Raw genomic sequence first — 14,133 nt, 5'->3', positions numbered from 1 at the left:
TCCAGGTCTTCTTTTCCCTTTAATATTCTACATCCCTGATGGTATCAACACCATCCACTTAATATGTTTTTACCTCCTAGAAAGAATGCCTGAGTGAGGAAATACGGGCTGACTCCGAGGCCCACTGGAACCGCATCTCCTTACAGGGTGACTACCAGCTTACAGAACACTGCATCTTCACATCCAAGGCAACAGAACACGTGGGCATCAGAAAGCAGATGCAGGAGACCCTGGTCAGGTGGGTGACCCATCCCGTCTGTGTCTAGCAATCTGGACCTTTTACGCCAGACATAGCATGTGACCAGCACCCAGGCAGCAGACCAGATTCTCAGTTTTCTTAAGGGGGTGGGTCCTAATCATATGCAGAGGGACTGCAGAGCCCAGAACTGCAGACACCTGAGGTCAGCTCTCCCCTGGCCCTTAGGGACATGAACAACTAGCTTCCTCATTTTCCACTGGATTTTGAGTAAGGGTCTCTTTCAGGTGCTACCACACCAGTCTGCGGTCTGTGGACCGACAGCTCAGTCACCTGGTCACCTACTTGGGTGTGTTCACTACTACCATGGGATCACATTCTAACAACATAACCACTTATAATCCCTGTTCCACTGCAAGTGCAAAAATAAATGCTAGAAACACTGAAACCCTAGCAACACTTAACTCTTCTTTTATTGCTCAGTTTTCTAATATCAGCCCTTCTCACCACTAGCCCAATGCTTACAACACGGTAACCAGGTGACCCAATGCTTTCTAAAAGGCTCATGCATGTCTTTGTAGCTCATGTCTACCAACACCATCTGCTGTGTTCTGGAGCATGTGGGTGACACAGGGCTTGCCCTTGGACCATCAGCCCCAATTCTATGGTCTCAGAACATGGCAAAGAGGGCAAACAGGGCTTTGCTTGGTTGTGCTTGGCAGTGCTGGGGGTGATCAGGGCTGCATGCTTGCTAGGCAGGCTCTTTACTACTTCAGCCACTCCACCAGCCAAACAGGTTTTTGCTGTTATTTAGTTCCTTCCTGGGCTCTGAGGTGCTGCTGCTCACAGTTTCACTTTGTGGATGTGGGAGACCAGCCAGGCCCTTTGCAGACAGTGGCTGACAGTGGCCATCCTGCTCCACATCACATGGCCAGTGTTCCTTCCCTGGGGATGCCAGCTTCTTCCAAAGGATAAACAGCAGACCCCAGGGCTGGCTTTGTAGATACCTGCTCTAATGCAAACTCACGTGACTAAAGCGCAGCAGTAGGGCTACTCAGGGCCCCAGCATAATCAGACACTTTAGACACACAATGAACTCTAAGGAGAACACACCCGGCATAAAAGAAAGGTCATACAATTTGTCAATAACGGCGCACGCTTTATAGTTGGTCATAAGCATACTGCTGAAGTTGTCTTTCAGGAGGAGAAGTTTGTGAGCTCCTGGAGACCGAGCGCTCTATGTGACAAAGATAGCAGGCGTAACTCCGCATGCAATTGAGCAGTACATGACACTACAGCTTTGCCCTCCCAGGCCCCTGCACAGAGGCTAAGGAGCCTTTCTTCCTGGAAGCACACCAGTGACGTGCACAGCACTACCACAGCAGTGCAGAAAGTCCCAAGGATGCCACAGATGTGGCGTGGTGTGGCGTAGCGTGGCATGATTAACATGGAGGGACGGAGGCCACTTTCTCAAGCATAGAACCTTGGTGTGATCTACAGTGCACGCATGATGGACTTCCTGAAGAGTGAGCGCACCTGAGTACCATGGAGTAGGGGGAGGGGCATTTTAAAACCAGCATGACTTGAGAGTGTGAGGTTCGGTAACACTGCACAGGGAGCCCTGTGCACTGTGCACTGTCCCAGCTGACAAAGGAAGAGAGGTCTGGTGTCCAGCCTCGGATGGATTCACTGCTAAGCACTTCAGTGCCAACTGTACCTCGAGCTTGCTCAGTATCTCATGAGGCCTGAGGCCAGCTGGTCACAAGTCTGCTGGGTCCTTAAATACCCCAGAGAGGCTGGCAACAAGGAAGTGCTTGTAGGAATGCATTTCTATTTCTTTACCTTTTTTAGAGGGGGTGCGGGACAGTCCCAGGGTTTGAACCCAGAGCCTCACACTTGCTAGGCAGGTGCTCCACTTGAGCCACACCTCCAGTCCTTGGATTTTCATTCTTAAATCAACAAAGCCCAAAGTGGGGAAGGGACGTGGCTCAGTCGTAGAGCACTTGCAAAGCATGCCAAAATCCTGGGTCCCATCCCCAGCCCCACAAGAACAAAACCAAAAAACAATGCTATTAAACCATAGTCCTGTTTTCACAGAATACTTTTTCTGGGAACTCAAAACTTTTTCCATCTTTATAACTAGAACATTTTCTCTAAAATCAGTTTTCCTCAGGTTAAGTGACAGACAAAACTCCCCGCTGTTGTCAAATGAATGATTTTTGTACTTTAAAAGTTTCCCTATTCACTTGCTAGTAGGCTTCAGAACTCACTCATGCTACCCACACATAACCAAGAAGTACACAGAAATACTCAACTTAGACACTGACACAGCCACAACCAAGCCTCATGTTCAAAGCCAGTGGTATGCATTCAAATGCCACAGCTCCAGGGGCATCTGCCTTTGCACCCCCCCCCCCCATACACGCACACGTGTGCATGCAGCACACATGCATGCCTGGCCTGAAGTTTTACCACGTGCTTGGGCAAATAATTCAAAGGATGTCCTCATACATCTAATACTTAAGCATACCTCCTGAGAATTACAAAATCTTACTGCTTTTACTGCAGTCAGTAAGTAAGATGACAAGGATAAAATGCTTCAGCAAAATCTACGAAGACAATTTTCTCAGCATGGCTTCAGAAGGCAAAAGGCCTTTCAATATTAAGCTTCACATAGCCAAATGGCAGCTACCCAAGTTATCTTAAAACATTTTTGCACAGTTCAAAGATAGTAACACTGGAATCAAATTTTTCTGTTAAGTGGTTTTGACAAACTCCCATGTACAGGGCAGCAGAAGAGCGTTCCTGAAGCACTGACAGCACCATGGTATTTCAACCGGAATGCAGGTCTCCATGGTGTCAGTGAAGACGGTATGGAGAGTTCTGAATGAGAGCTACGACACAGTGCTGACAAATGGAAAGCTGGCCTCCGTGGAGAGCCCCTATCCGAGGTCCAGTGTGACGTCTCAGGGCATTCAGAATGTCCCTACAGTTGGTTTACCGAGGATCAGTCAGTTTTCGCCCTGCCTTAAGCCAGGTGTGCTGTCTGACCTTTGGCTTTTGATCTCCTTCCTCACTTCCAACTTCTACTCCACACACTGCCAATTCCGTTGCAAATATGGCTTTAACTTCATTTTTCAGTTGTCAGTCACGGCGATATTGTGTCCTTCTAACTAGCTCACCTACCTAACTCTGTTGTGAAGGTATCAACTTACTTCCATCCTACATCAGCAAAGACCCACTGCTCTGTGCTCCCCTAACAAGAGCCATTCCAAATATTACTTATTTCACAATCAACATTGAGTTATTGTTCTACAGTGCTAGGGACCAAACCCAGGGCCTCACAAATGCTAGGCAAACACCACCCCAGTCCTTCAAGACTTAGTTTAGAATTAAAATTTAATAAACAGACTACAACATTTAGAGTCTACCTGAGCTAAAGCACAAGCAACTCTGCAGTGGTCACAGTTACATTGCGTGTCTCGCTCTTGTATTTAGTTCTCTCAAAAGCCATACAAGGTCTGAACTATGGGGCTGGTGGGATGGCTCAAGTGGTAGAGCGTCTGCCTAGCAAGCTCAAGGCCCTGAGTTCAAACCCCAGGACCATGGAAAAAAAAAAAAGGTCTGAACTACTATGGTTCCCACCTTACAGAGGAGAAAATTGATGCACAAGGAGGCTAAGTAACTTTCTCAGAGCCACACAGCTGCAGAGTCCAATTCTGCTGCAGAGTCCAATTCTTCCCCACTCCAGCCTTAGCGCATAAATTTCCAAGGTGGACTGGGAATCCCTGTGTTTGCTTTCAAAACTTCACAAATGCCCTCAGTCCTCCAGAAAGTGTGCTTTAGAAAAGACGATTGCCTAGTTACTAGACTGGCAGAAATCAGGAGGCTCGAGGTTCAAAGCCAGCCCTGGGCAAACAGTTCAAGGGACGCTATCCTGAAAATACCCCCCACCACACACACACAAAAGGGCTGTGGGATGGCTCAAGCGGTAGAGCGCCTGCCTAGCAAGCATGAGGCCCTGAGTTTAAACCCCAGTGCTGAAGGGTAGCAGATATAGTAATCTTCCAGAAGATACTGTATACACCTAGCCATGTATCACATGTTAAGAAGATACAGCTGAAAATCAAACATTAATTTTGAAAAGTGTTCAGTGAAATGGAAAAATAAGAAAAAGCTTACTTTTTCTGAAGTTTACGATTTTTCTCAGCTTGTCCTCCCAATTTGCTGAGTCCCAAGGCATCTTGAGATGAGTTTTCTGTCTCAGAAATACCAGCTACAAGGAAGCAGAAACTGAGGGTAAAGCCACATGTTAAAAGTCATAGTTTTCACAAATAGGTAGAGGCTCTCTGCAGGCACAGAGTAAGTAACTTCTAACCAGACAGACAGCAGGAAGCTGCTCAAGACAGCAGACTTGTACCTGTAAGTTGCCAATCACTTGGGGAAGAGGGGCTCTAACCGGTGTTCTTTGGTTCACATGGTCCCTGGAGGACATACAGCATCAGGCACCATGGGAGCTATCTTAAACAGCAGGCACATGGCAAGAGCTTATCCCACCACCATTTGTTAAGAAGTTTGCTGCCAACCAACCAACCTTGCCCCAATGGATCTTTGCCGATTTGTCCAGGCCGGCCCTTTTCCTTCTTGCCAAACAAGCGGCCAATAGAGGACTTGATACCCTTCTTCTTTGGGGCCTTATGGAGTGAGTCCTGGCTACTGTTGCTGCTGCTGGGATTGCTGGCTGGACCATCCTGGGAGCCCGTCGAGCTTCAAGGAAGAAAACGGCTCTTTACCATGTGCCTCTGTCACAATATTCACTCACCTCAAACTCGTGCTCCCCAGCCTCTCAAGTGCCCCCAGGCCCTGCTTACCTTGTCTCCCCACCCCCACCCCAACACATACTCTGGCAGCACTGGGGCTTGAACTCAGGGCTTCTCGATGACTAGGCAGGCGCTCGACCACCTGAGCCATACCTCTGCCCATTACTTTGCATTTTTAATGGTTTCTTAAACTTCCTAAAAAACATTTCAAATCCCTCAGTGTGTCATGTGCACAGACAGGCTGCCAGTAATGGTCACACAGACATCTGTTTCTGGAAGCCAGGATTTGCTCTCATGCAGTCTTTCCCTTCAGAGGAGGGACTCCAACCCAGCCCCAGTGACTGCCGCCCTCCTCGGGGGCCTCACTTGGCCAGCATTAGCTGCTCCTAGCCACTGGGTGAGGGAGTACAAAGTGCACAGCCTCGAGGGCTAGGTGAAGTGACATCTGTGCGCCTCTCAGCAGGCCCACAGGCTCCCTGGTCCCGCCCTCCTTGGCCTGCAAGGCTGCTGTGGGGACTACCATCAGCATGCCCCCCATCACACACTGCCTGGCACTGAATAGAAACTCCATAGCAGGGAGTGTGGAAAACCATCACCTATCAGTAACCAAACAGTTTCCTGGTCTTCTAATGGGAAACTCCCTGCCCTGGTACTGGAGTTAAACCCAGGGTCTCGAGCTTGCTAGGCAGGCACCCTATCACTTGAGCCAGTCTGCCAGCACCTGATGGGAAACCCTTTAATAAAGGGGTGAGGATGACGTGGAACTCTCAACAGCTAACAAAACCGAGGATGCAGAAGGGCATCAGAGAGGCAGTAGCGGTCTCATGAAACTCCCTTCTTCCCAAACTTCACCTACAAGGTGTCTTCTACAAGGCACCTACAAGGCATCTTCTGCTGGATGTCGTAACAGTGCATCAGTGGTGGTCCTCAGAGGGCTAACATTCAACAGTCACAACTGGATTAAATGGCATTTTTTGAAGCTGTTGGTTTGGAGGTACTAGTGTTTGAACTCAGGGCCTCACACTAGCTAGGCAGGCGCTCTACTGCTCTGCCACTTGAACCACGCCCCCCCCATCCTTTAGCTTCTAGTGTTTTTTAGATAGGGCCTCACGTTCCCCCTTCTGAGATGGTCTCAGACCACGATTCTCCTACCTATGACCTTAGATGTAGCTGTGATGATAAGGGCACACCACCATGATTTTTTTTTTTTTCTTTTTTGGTGGCACTGGGGTTTGAACTCAGGGCTTTGTGCTCACAAAGCAGGGGCTCTACCTCTTAAGCCACACCTCCAGCCCATTTTGTCCTAGTTATTTTGAAGATGAGGGCCTCGTGAGCTATTTGCCTGGGCTGGCCTTGAACCTTGATCCTCCTGATCTCAGCCTCCCAAGTAGTTAGGATTAAGATTACAAGCATGAGCTACAGGTGCCAGCCACGACCAGCTTCTTTACTGACATGGGGTTTCACTAACTTTTCTCCCAGGTTGGCTTTGATTGTCCTGATCTTACCTGCCAAGTAGCTCAGATTATAGGCATGAGCTCCTATGCCTGGCCTAAAAATTATTTTTCCCCCCAAGAAAAGGTTAATAGCTACTTTTAAACCCAAGACAAGAAGGTTTCCGCACAAACTTATGGCCTGTCAGCCCGGGTCCTTACTTTCTCAGATCCCTGATGTCCTCATGGCTAACTGTATGCAACGCGCCTTTGTGTAGCCTGTCTAACCGCAGGGACCTTGGGGAGGAGGGGGGCGAGGTTTCACATTTTATTGTTGTCTTGTCATCTCGTACCTCTTCACTGGAAGCTGGCAACTGAGGGGCAAAGTAACAGTAAAGTTAGTTCACAGTGCACTGTAAAAGCACAACCACATAGGTCGTAAATTATAGTTATAAGCCTGCTTGGAGACCTGCTGGCCACAGTCCCCACGAGTATATACAGCCTTGTTTGACACCCTGTCTTTGGGGTGGGGGGGATGGGACTGGGTTTGAACTCAGGGGTTCACACTCGCAAAACAGGTATTCTACCACTTGAGCCACACCTTCCTGCTGTTTATTTCTGAGAATTCTCCCAGCTGGCCTTGGAACCCCGATCCTCCTGATCTCAGCCTCCGGAGGCTAGGATTATAGGCGTGAGGCACAGTGCCTGGTTTAGTTAATACCATTTTGAAGGACTGTTTGTCCAGAAGTGAGACCACACAGCACAGAGCAGTCAGCCTTATGAAACCTGGGTAGGACAAAGACACCTGCCAGCTCCTCCGTCAGCCCAAGGCTCTGCCCTCTCTAAACTCAAAGGCACACCCAGTGGTCCTGGAGCCAAGCAGAGCCAAGCTCCACTGCAGAGCCCAGCTCAGTAGTCAGCAACTCCAGTGGAGCCTCCCAGGCTGGCCTGGGCTGACCTGCACTGCCCTCTGTGCTCCTGCAGCAACGTACAGAATGGGGACCCACCCCACTCACCTCAGAGTCTTCCCCAAGTGCCATTAAAGCAGGGAAGTCACCTCAGTCTAGCTGTAATACTGAAGCATGGGAGGAAGGTGAAAGTCCCAGTGTTTGGCCCCATGCCTGGTCCTGTGGATACACCCCAGGCCAGTCCACACAGTCCACAGGACAAGCCTTCTCAAAGTCACCAGGCTGCATGCCGAAGGTACCAATGACAAGATGACCAGGTGATCTGAGTGTGGCCAATATGCTGCTTTCTTCACTGAGATAATCTTGCTGTAAAACCAAACATTCAAACCCACCCCCAGTCAGTTGTCTTTGGGGATAACCATCCCAGTATGTCACGGGGCATGTGTGAGGGACACAAGACAACAGGCGCCTGGCATGCAGCAGGAGCTTGCTAAATGCCAGCCATCAGCCTGAGGGGCACTAGTTTCCCCGAATCTAAACCTACGGCTCTGCTTGACCCATTCTGCACTTTTAAACCCTAAATGCCATGTCTATGATAAACAAGCATGTGGAGACTGAATGTGGAACCAGGGGAAAACTCTCTCATTTGCCCCAGTGGCCCTGACCCACCAGTACCTAACACAAGCATGGGATGTGCAGGGCATCAACACTTGCATTAATACGCTAGTCATGTGTATCACCTGAGAAAACCCTCCTGCACCTATGTGAAATATGATACTCAATGCATTACAGGGACACAAAGGGATGTTACTGAGTAGGTTACCTTTCTACGATGTTTCCTTAAATCACTAGGCTGATAGATGCATGCAAAGAAGAGAAACCAGATTTACTGAACACTCTCAAGTTAAAAATTCAAACATCAGTACAATCCAATATATTAAAATGGGAATATCAGCACAGATAAGTTACCTTCAGAGACAAATTTCTATTTGAAAATGTAACTTACTAAAACATGGGCATTCTGTATAACAAATGACCCTAAAAATCATTTCCTCTAAGTCGGCCCTCTCTATAATTTAGTTTTCTTTAATAAAAACATAATTTAAAATATTCTAATCGAGGAGAAAGTTATTTCAACACCTATTATAGCAGAGAGTAAACTTACTTTTAGTTAATTATCTATTGGACATTAATGGAAAATCCTCGCCTGATATCTGATTTATTCTTAAAAATAAATCTATACTGGGTTCAATCCTCTGCAACACAAAATAAATAAATTTATTGCTTAAAGCAAGGTATCTTGTGAATATATATAAGAACAAAATCTAGCATAGTACTGTGTAGAAACGTTGCATGTTACAACTCATGTACGATATTCTAGTAAGGAGAGTCTGTTAAAGACATTGGCCCATGCTCAGTAAGTCAAGATTTAGATCTTACCTTTACAACCACCCAAACCAGAATGTGTATCGTCTGTGTAGTTTCCATTAATCCCACACAGGTTTCTTTACATAGGAAAAACCTGGCTGACAAGTCATACAGATGCTACATATTGAGTAAAAACACTCAACCATCTATCTCATGCCTGTGTTCACACTTACTATACAGTAATTACAGCTTTAATGAAAAAGTCTGACCACTCATTGCTCAGGTTGGTCCCTGTGCAGGCTGTGGAGTGCTGTCACAGCATGAGAGTACTGGAGGGACGCAGGCTGGGTACACTACAGACTGATGGGGATCTGGGCTCTGGAGAAGAAATGAATCTGGAGCTGACTAGAGTGATAAAACAAACACAAGGATGACATAGGAAGTCAAAAACCAACGATGAAGCAGACAGACTGTCAGCCAGCAGACTGAACTATAAAGAAAGAACACACACGGCTGTTCTTATAAAGCAGCTGGAAGGAAATAAGGACGAAACCACAGATGAGAATGTCAGAGTTTAAAATATGACCTAGTTAGCTAATGGTGTACGTTATAAAATCGTATGGCATATCAAAAGGCCACTAAATAATTCAGTTTATTTAGTTGTGTGCTGGCTAATGAAGCAGCTAAAAATGGAAACAGACAGGAACAGATACAGTGGTGGAGGTGCAGGGGAACTGCAGAACGCTGCAACATGACTTCACATGACAAAACCTAGACTGAGGTCACCAAATGAGAAAAAAAGTGACCCCATGCTGACCCACAAAAGTGACCCCCATGCAAAGAAGCCCATCTGCTTCAATGGGAGCGATGGCTTAGCTGCTAATGGGCTCCCATGCAGAATACAATTCAGCCTTATTTTGGGTTACATGCCCTGAAGATTCAGCTGCACCCTGCTGTATGGGAACGCCACTGACTCTGTTGCACTTTTTTTTTTTTTTTTTTTACAACAAGGTCTCACTCTGTAGATACAGAATTTGCTTGGCTTCTGCTTATGGAAGCCACCTCGTTCATTCCAGGCTGGCATCAAAGTTGTGATCCTTCAACTTCACCCTCCCAAGCACTGGGATTGCAGGCATGTCCCACTATGCCTGCCTGGTTTTTCACACATCTTTCCAGATCTGTCTATATTTACTTTTTGTTAGCTGTATATTATACACAGCAGGAAGTAGCTCCTCTTCTGGCTGCTGTGCTTACACAAAGCCCCTGCCTCATGTCACACAGCTAAATGATGGCCTATTAACCTGGTCATCCAAATATTAAAATTAACCTGACATAATGATTAAATACTAGCTAGTTTTAAAAACATCGTTAAAAAAATCTTAAAACAACAAAGGTACTTGAGTTTCTTTGGGAAAAGAAATGCAAATCCCATGTGCAACGCTTCACATGGGTGCTAGGGCAAGCTGCAGTGGAAAGGCCACACTTACCAAGGTCATGACACCCAATCTGTCCACCTCCCGAGCAGGGCTGTGAGGGATTCTTCTGGGGGTGGAGCGACCGCTGCCTGGAGGGGAGGAGCCAGCAAGCGAGGAGGCAGGGTAGGGGGGGATGGAGCTCATTGATCTAAAACGACCAAGATTGTCTAAACTTCCACTGCCAACTCTACTCTCAATCTCCTCTGCCCGCTGCTCTGTGTTCTCCTTTTCTTCTTGTATCAACCTAAAATCAAAACAAAGGTGGTCACTTTCCCTTCATTAGCAAAGAGATTGCTGTGGATGGATGAAAAAATATGCTTATATTCTGCATTACTCTGAGTAAATACCAATATTAACTAGCTTGATTTACACTTCAGCAAAACCTTAAACTCTTTACCTATCATGCTGAATTTTAGAACAACAAAGTAATTTTCCCATTGAGTCTTACCAAGTTGGTTCTGCTATTACTCATTTGAATTTACTTATACTACAGTTTTGGAGAGGGCTAGCTTGCAGCTTTTTCTATGGTTACAACTAATAATGTCCTTATTAAGAGATGAACTATTTTAACTTTACAACTGTTCTCTCTCCTATTGTTAGAGTGAGGCTGACATTTATTTACAGATTTCATGGAAACTCAGGGACTCTGATGCAAAGAATTGATCCACAAAGCAATTAGGAGTTCCTAACACTTAACACTAGGCTAAAAGAAAACGTTGAGCTGACTTTTTAAAGTTGAAATGTGAGCACAGGCGTTGCTGGTCTTGTTGGGTTTCTGGATGTGTGCTGGCCACAGTGCACTGACTGGAGCACTAAGCAGCAGTGACGGTCATTCTAGTATTGAAGTACAGAAACCCTGTGGCAACCCTTGCAACTAAGGCTCTTACTCACGGAATCTAAGGAAAGCTTTTTGATCATTACTGACAGAGGGAGGTCTAGAAGTCAGATGCCAGATCAGCTGTTGCATGTATTGCCAATCTTTTTATCTAGCAATACACTGTGAAAATAAAAGCTGAAAGTACAGGAACCTCCCACATCCCCATGGCTGCAGGAAAAGGTTCTGCTTCTGCACTTACCATGGCCATCCCTGTAGCCTTTGGAGGTTATTCTGCTGACCTCAGGCTCTTCCCAGGCAGGAATGGGCATTTCCATGAGTGTCAACTTTGTGAGAATGAAGTGAGAGCCCCTGAACCCCCGATGCTCTTTACTTGGGTCCAGGACTGGCTGGGCTACTTCTGCTCTGAACCCATGCAGCAGATCTCTAGGCACCCCTGCAGGGGTCTCCCTGGGAAATGAACCCAGTACTGAGCCCCAAGACCATACCACTGTCAACAGCAGATACCTAAGGCCTTTCTTTTTTTTTAAATTTTTTTTATTTCCCCCCCCTTCCCCCACCCCCTCCCTTACTCCCCCACCTAAGGCCTTTCCATCACTACATAGCCAAGGCTTGGGTCTGATTCCACAGCTGGCTCACTATTTTGTCAATTTCCCACTGTAACAGCTAATGTGCTAAAGAAAAAACCCTGTCAAGTACTGATGAGACTAAAGTGATTTGGACACCTCGCCTCTGGCCACTCATCCTGCAGAGGATGAATTTTCATGTATTGTATTAACCGGAGTGGGAAACCTGCTTTCTGTGTGGGCCGTGTGACAGGCACTGGAAGACGTGGCTCTGAGGGTATAACACAGCAGCCCATCTGTGCTGGGAGACGCACAGGGGGACCTTTGAGGCTCAGAGTCAAGTGCACACTGGCTGAGCAGGGGTTGATAAGCTCTCCCTCACTTTCTACCACACCTTCCACCCTTTGCTTGCCCCGGGCTGAGCTCTGCTTGTCTCTGCTGCCGAGTCACCCTGCACTGGCACTTCCAACCGAACAAAGGCCAGTGCTGTTCATCCACAGCATGTTCCAGTCCCCACCATTCAGGGCAGAACCCTTCCCTGTGTTCCATGAATCTGTCCTCCCAGGCACAGCTTTCTGAATGGCAGGGAACAATGGAGCCCTAGACCCCCTCAGGTGGCACTGAGACCCTCCAGCTAGGCCTCTAACTGTCTTTTGCTGCCAGGAGGGAACTAAATGTCTCACCTTCCACTGTGTCTTTCACAAAAGCCCTGGCACAATGACACTGGTTTGCGAGTGGGGGTGCACGGGCTATGTGAGTTTATAATCAAGGCCATCATAGAAATTCTTAAAACCAAATATAAGTATGTTTCATTATGCTGGGCCTTTCAGACCATGCAGGCCTCCCCAGGAAATGAACCCTAACACACCTGATCTCCTTGTTGATGGCATCCAGCTGCTCCTGAAGCATCATGGCCAGTGTCTGTGCATCGGCCTGCCCGCTGGGTGACAGCAGATCAACAGAGCTGAGCAGAGTGTCCCTGTCGTCTTCACCGTCAGACACGTCCACATCACTCTCAAATGCCTGTGCCACATTTGCCAGGACACTGGCTTGCTGGGCCCGCTCCCAGTCCTGCTCGTTGAGAGTCTGTACCTGTTAAGGAGACACATCGCAGCAGACTGAGAGCAGAGGCACCAGTCATAGGAGCCTGAGAGAGAGCGCTCAGAAATATGACCATTTGAAATGGAGGCCCCAAGAGTTTGCAAAGACAGGTCGTGCTTACAAACTATTAACTGCTAAGCAAGTGATAGAAGAGACAGAGGCATGGTAATCCCATCACTTGGGAGGCTGGGGCAGGGAGACTGTGAGACCCTGTCTGGCCAGCCTGGGCTACTTAGTGAGACCCTGTCTCAACCAACAAATAAAGGGGGAGGGGGAAAGAGAAACAGGGAATCTATCATTTGGACTGCCTTGTAATGTCAATGTCTTTATGTGCACATGAAGCATTTCTGCAATGACTCACAATGGGGAGACAGCAGTGAAAAAACCCCAAACTTCAAAAAGATACAAATTCATCTGTATCCCAATTGGCCATCTTAACAGAAAGTACAAAATGACCTAAACTTACACACCAGCTGGGTTCACTCAGCTGCCATCACATCCACCCATGTCAGCAAATGACAGTGAATCTGAGTTTCTAGTTTCCTTTAGTGAGCCTGGTGCTGACAGCGTTGAGAAAAGCAAGAAGACGGAAGCAAAACAGAGAAGGAGCAACCCTGAGGATGCACAGCTCCTTAGCACCAGTGGACAGCCAGCTGGCACGCAGGGTTTTCTGGAGAAAAGCAGCTCATGTGGGAAGACTCCAGTTTGTAACCAGGACACGCAGAGGACAGCCTTGTGCACTAGGGGTGTGGAATCCCTGTGATCATTTCACACACCTTGCCTTTCTCACTCCCAGCTGATGGCCACGGTGTGAAGCTGAGGCCCATACTCTCCTCTCTCACGCTTTCTCCCTCCCTTTGAATTATCCCATCAGCACAACATTTTCTCCCCTCTCCTTCCTTAAAATAATTATAGAGAAACCATAGAACCTTTCCCCACCCCAGGCTCTTGCTGCCTATCATCTCACTTCTCTGCCCACCAGAGTGAAACCTCTGCACCAAGCCATACCTCCTTCAGCAGAGCTGCTCCAGGGCAGTGCCAACCCATAGTTACCAACCTTACCAGCTGGCAGATCACCTGTCCATCTAACCTGCCTTGGATGCTGTCCGTTCCCCAGAGTCTCTTGCTTACCTGGCCCAGGACCCCACCTCTCCTGGGTTCCTCCTGATAGTCACTCCACCATCTCATGCTCCTAGCCTGTAAGTCTGGAGCCTCATGGTCCATGGCTCTATCAACAGGCTTCCATGCCTGACTTCACCTTGTCTCACACCTTTAAATACCATCTGCCTCTCCATCACCCCCCAAGTTTTCATCTCTAGTTCTAGACTGTTTCCTTGGGTTCCATGCTGCAATATCCAATGGCCACCATCCAATATCCAATTCCTCCTCTTGCACATAAGACAAGCCTACCACCCGAACACAGCTGAGGCCATC

The 14,133-nt window shown here is 47.6% G+C and overlaps 1 protein-coding gene across 12 annotated transcripts in view; it reads right to left on the bottom strand.

The window, feature by feature from the left end:
• Ppfia1 (PTPRF interacting protein alpha 1) overlaps positions 1–14,133 on the bottom strand; it is an 80,646-nt gene that overhangs the window by 15,797 nt on the left and 50,716 nt on the right. For 9 of the 12 annotated variants that reach the window (XM_074050846.1, XM_074050864.1, XM_074050869.1 and 6 more), the window contains 6 exons: positions 12,467–12,690; positions 10,210–10,441; positions 8,178–8,207; positions 6,669–6,820; positions 4,791–4,963; positions 4,379–4,472 (listed from right to left, as the gene is read on the bottom strand). In XM_074050846.1, the coding sequence (XP_073906947.1) occupies positions 4,379–4,472; positions 4,791–4,963; positions 6,669–6,820; positions 8,178–8,207; positions 10,210–10,441; positions 12,467–12,690 (905 nt within the window). The remainder of the gene's footprint in view (positions 1–4,378; positions 4,473–4,790; positions 4,964–6,668; positions 6,821–8,177; positions 8,208–10,209; positions 10,442–12,466; positions 12,691–14,133) is intronic. The other 3 variants (XM_074050860.1, XM_020185395.2, XM_020185396.2) reach the window with 1 other exon arrangement.

Source organism: Castor canadensis, chromosome 1, assembly GCF_047511655.1.
Source record: "Castor canadensis chromosome 1, mCasCan1.hap1v2, whole genome shotgun sequence".
In the NCBI taxonomy this organism is placed as follows: domain Eukaryota; kingdom Metazoa; phylum Chordata; class Mammalia; order Rodentia; family Castoridae; genus Castor; species Castor canadensis.
The sequence above is the reverse complement of the archived record's forward strand: the minus strand, read 5'-3'. Positions and strand labels throughout refer to the sequence as shown.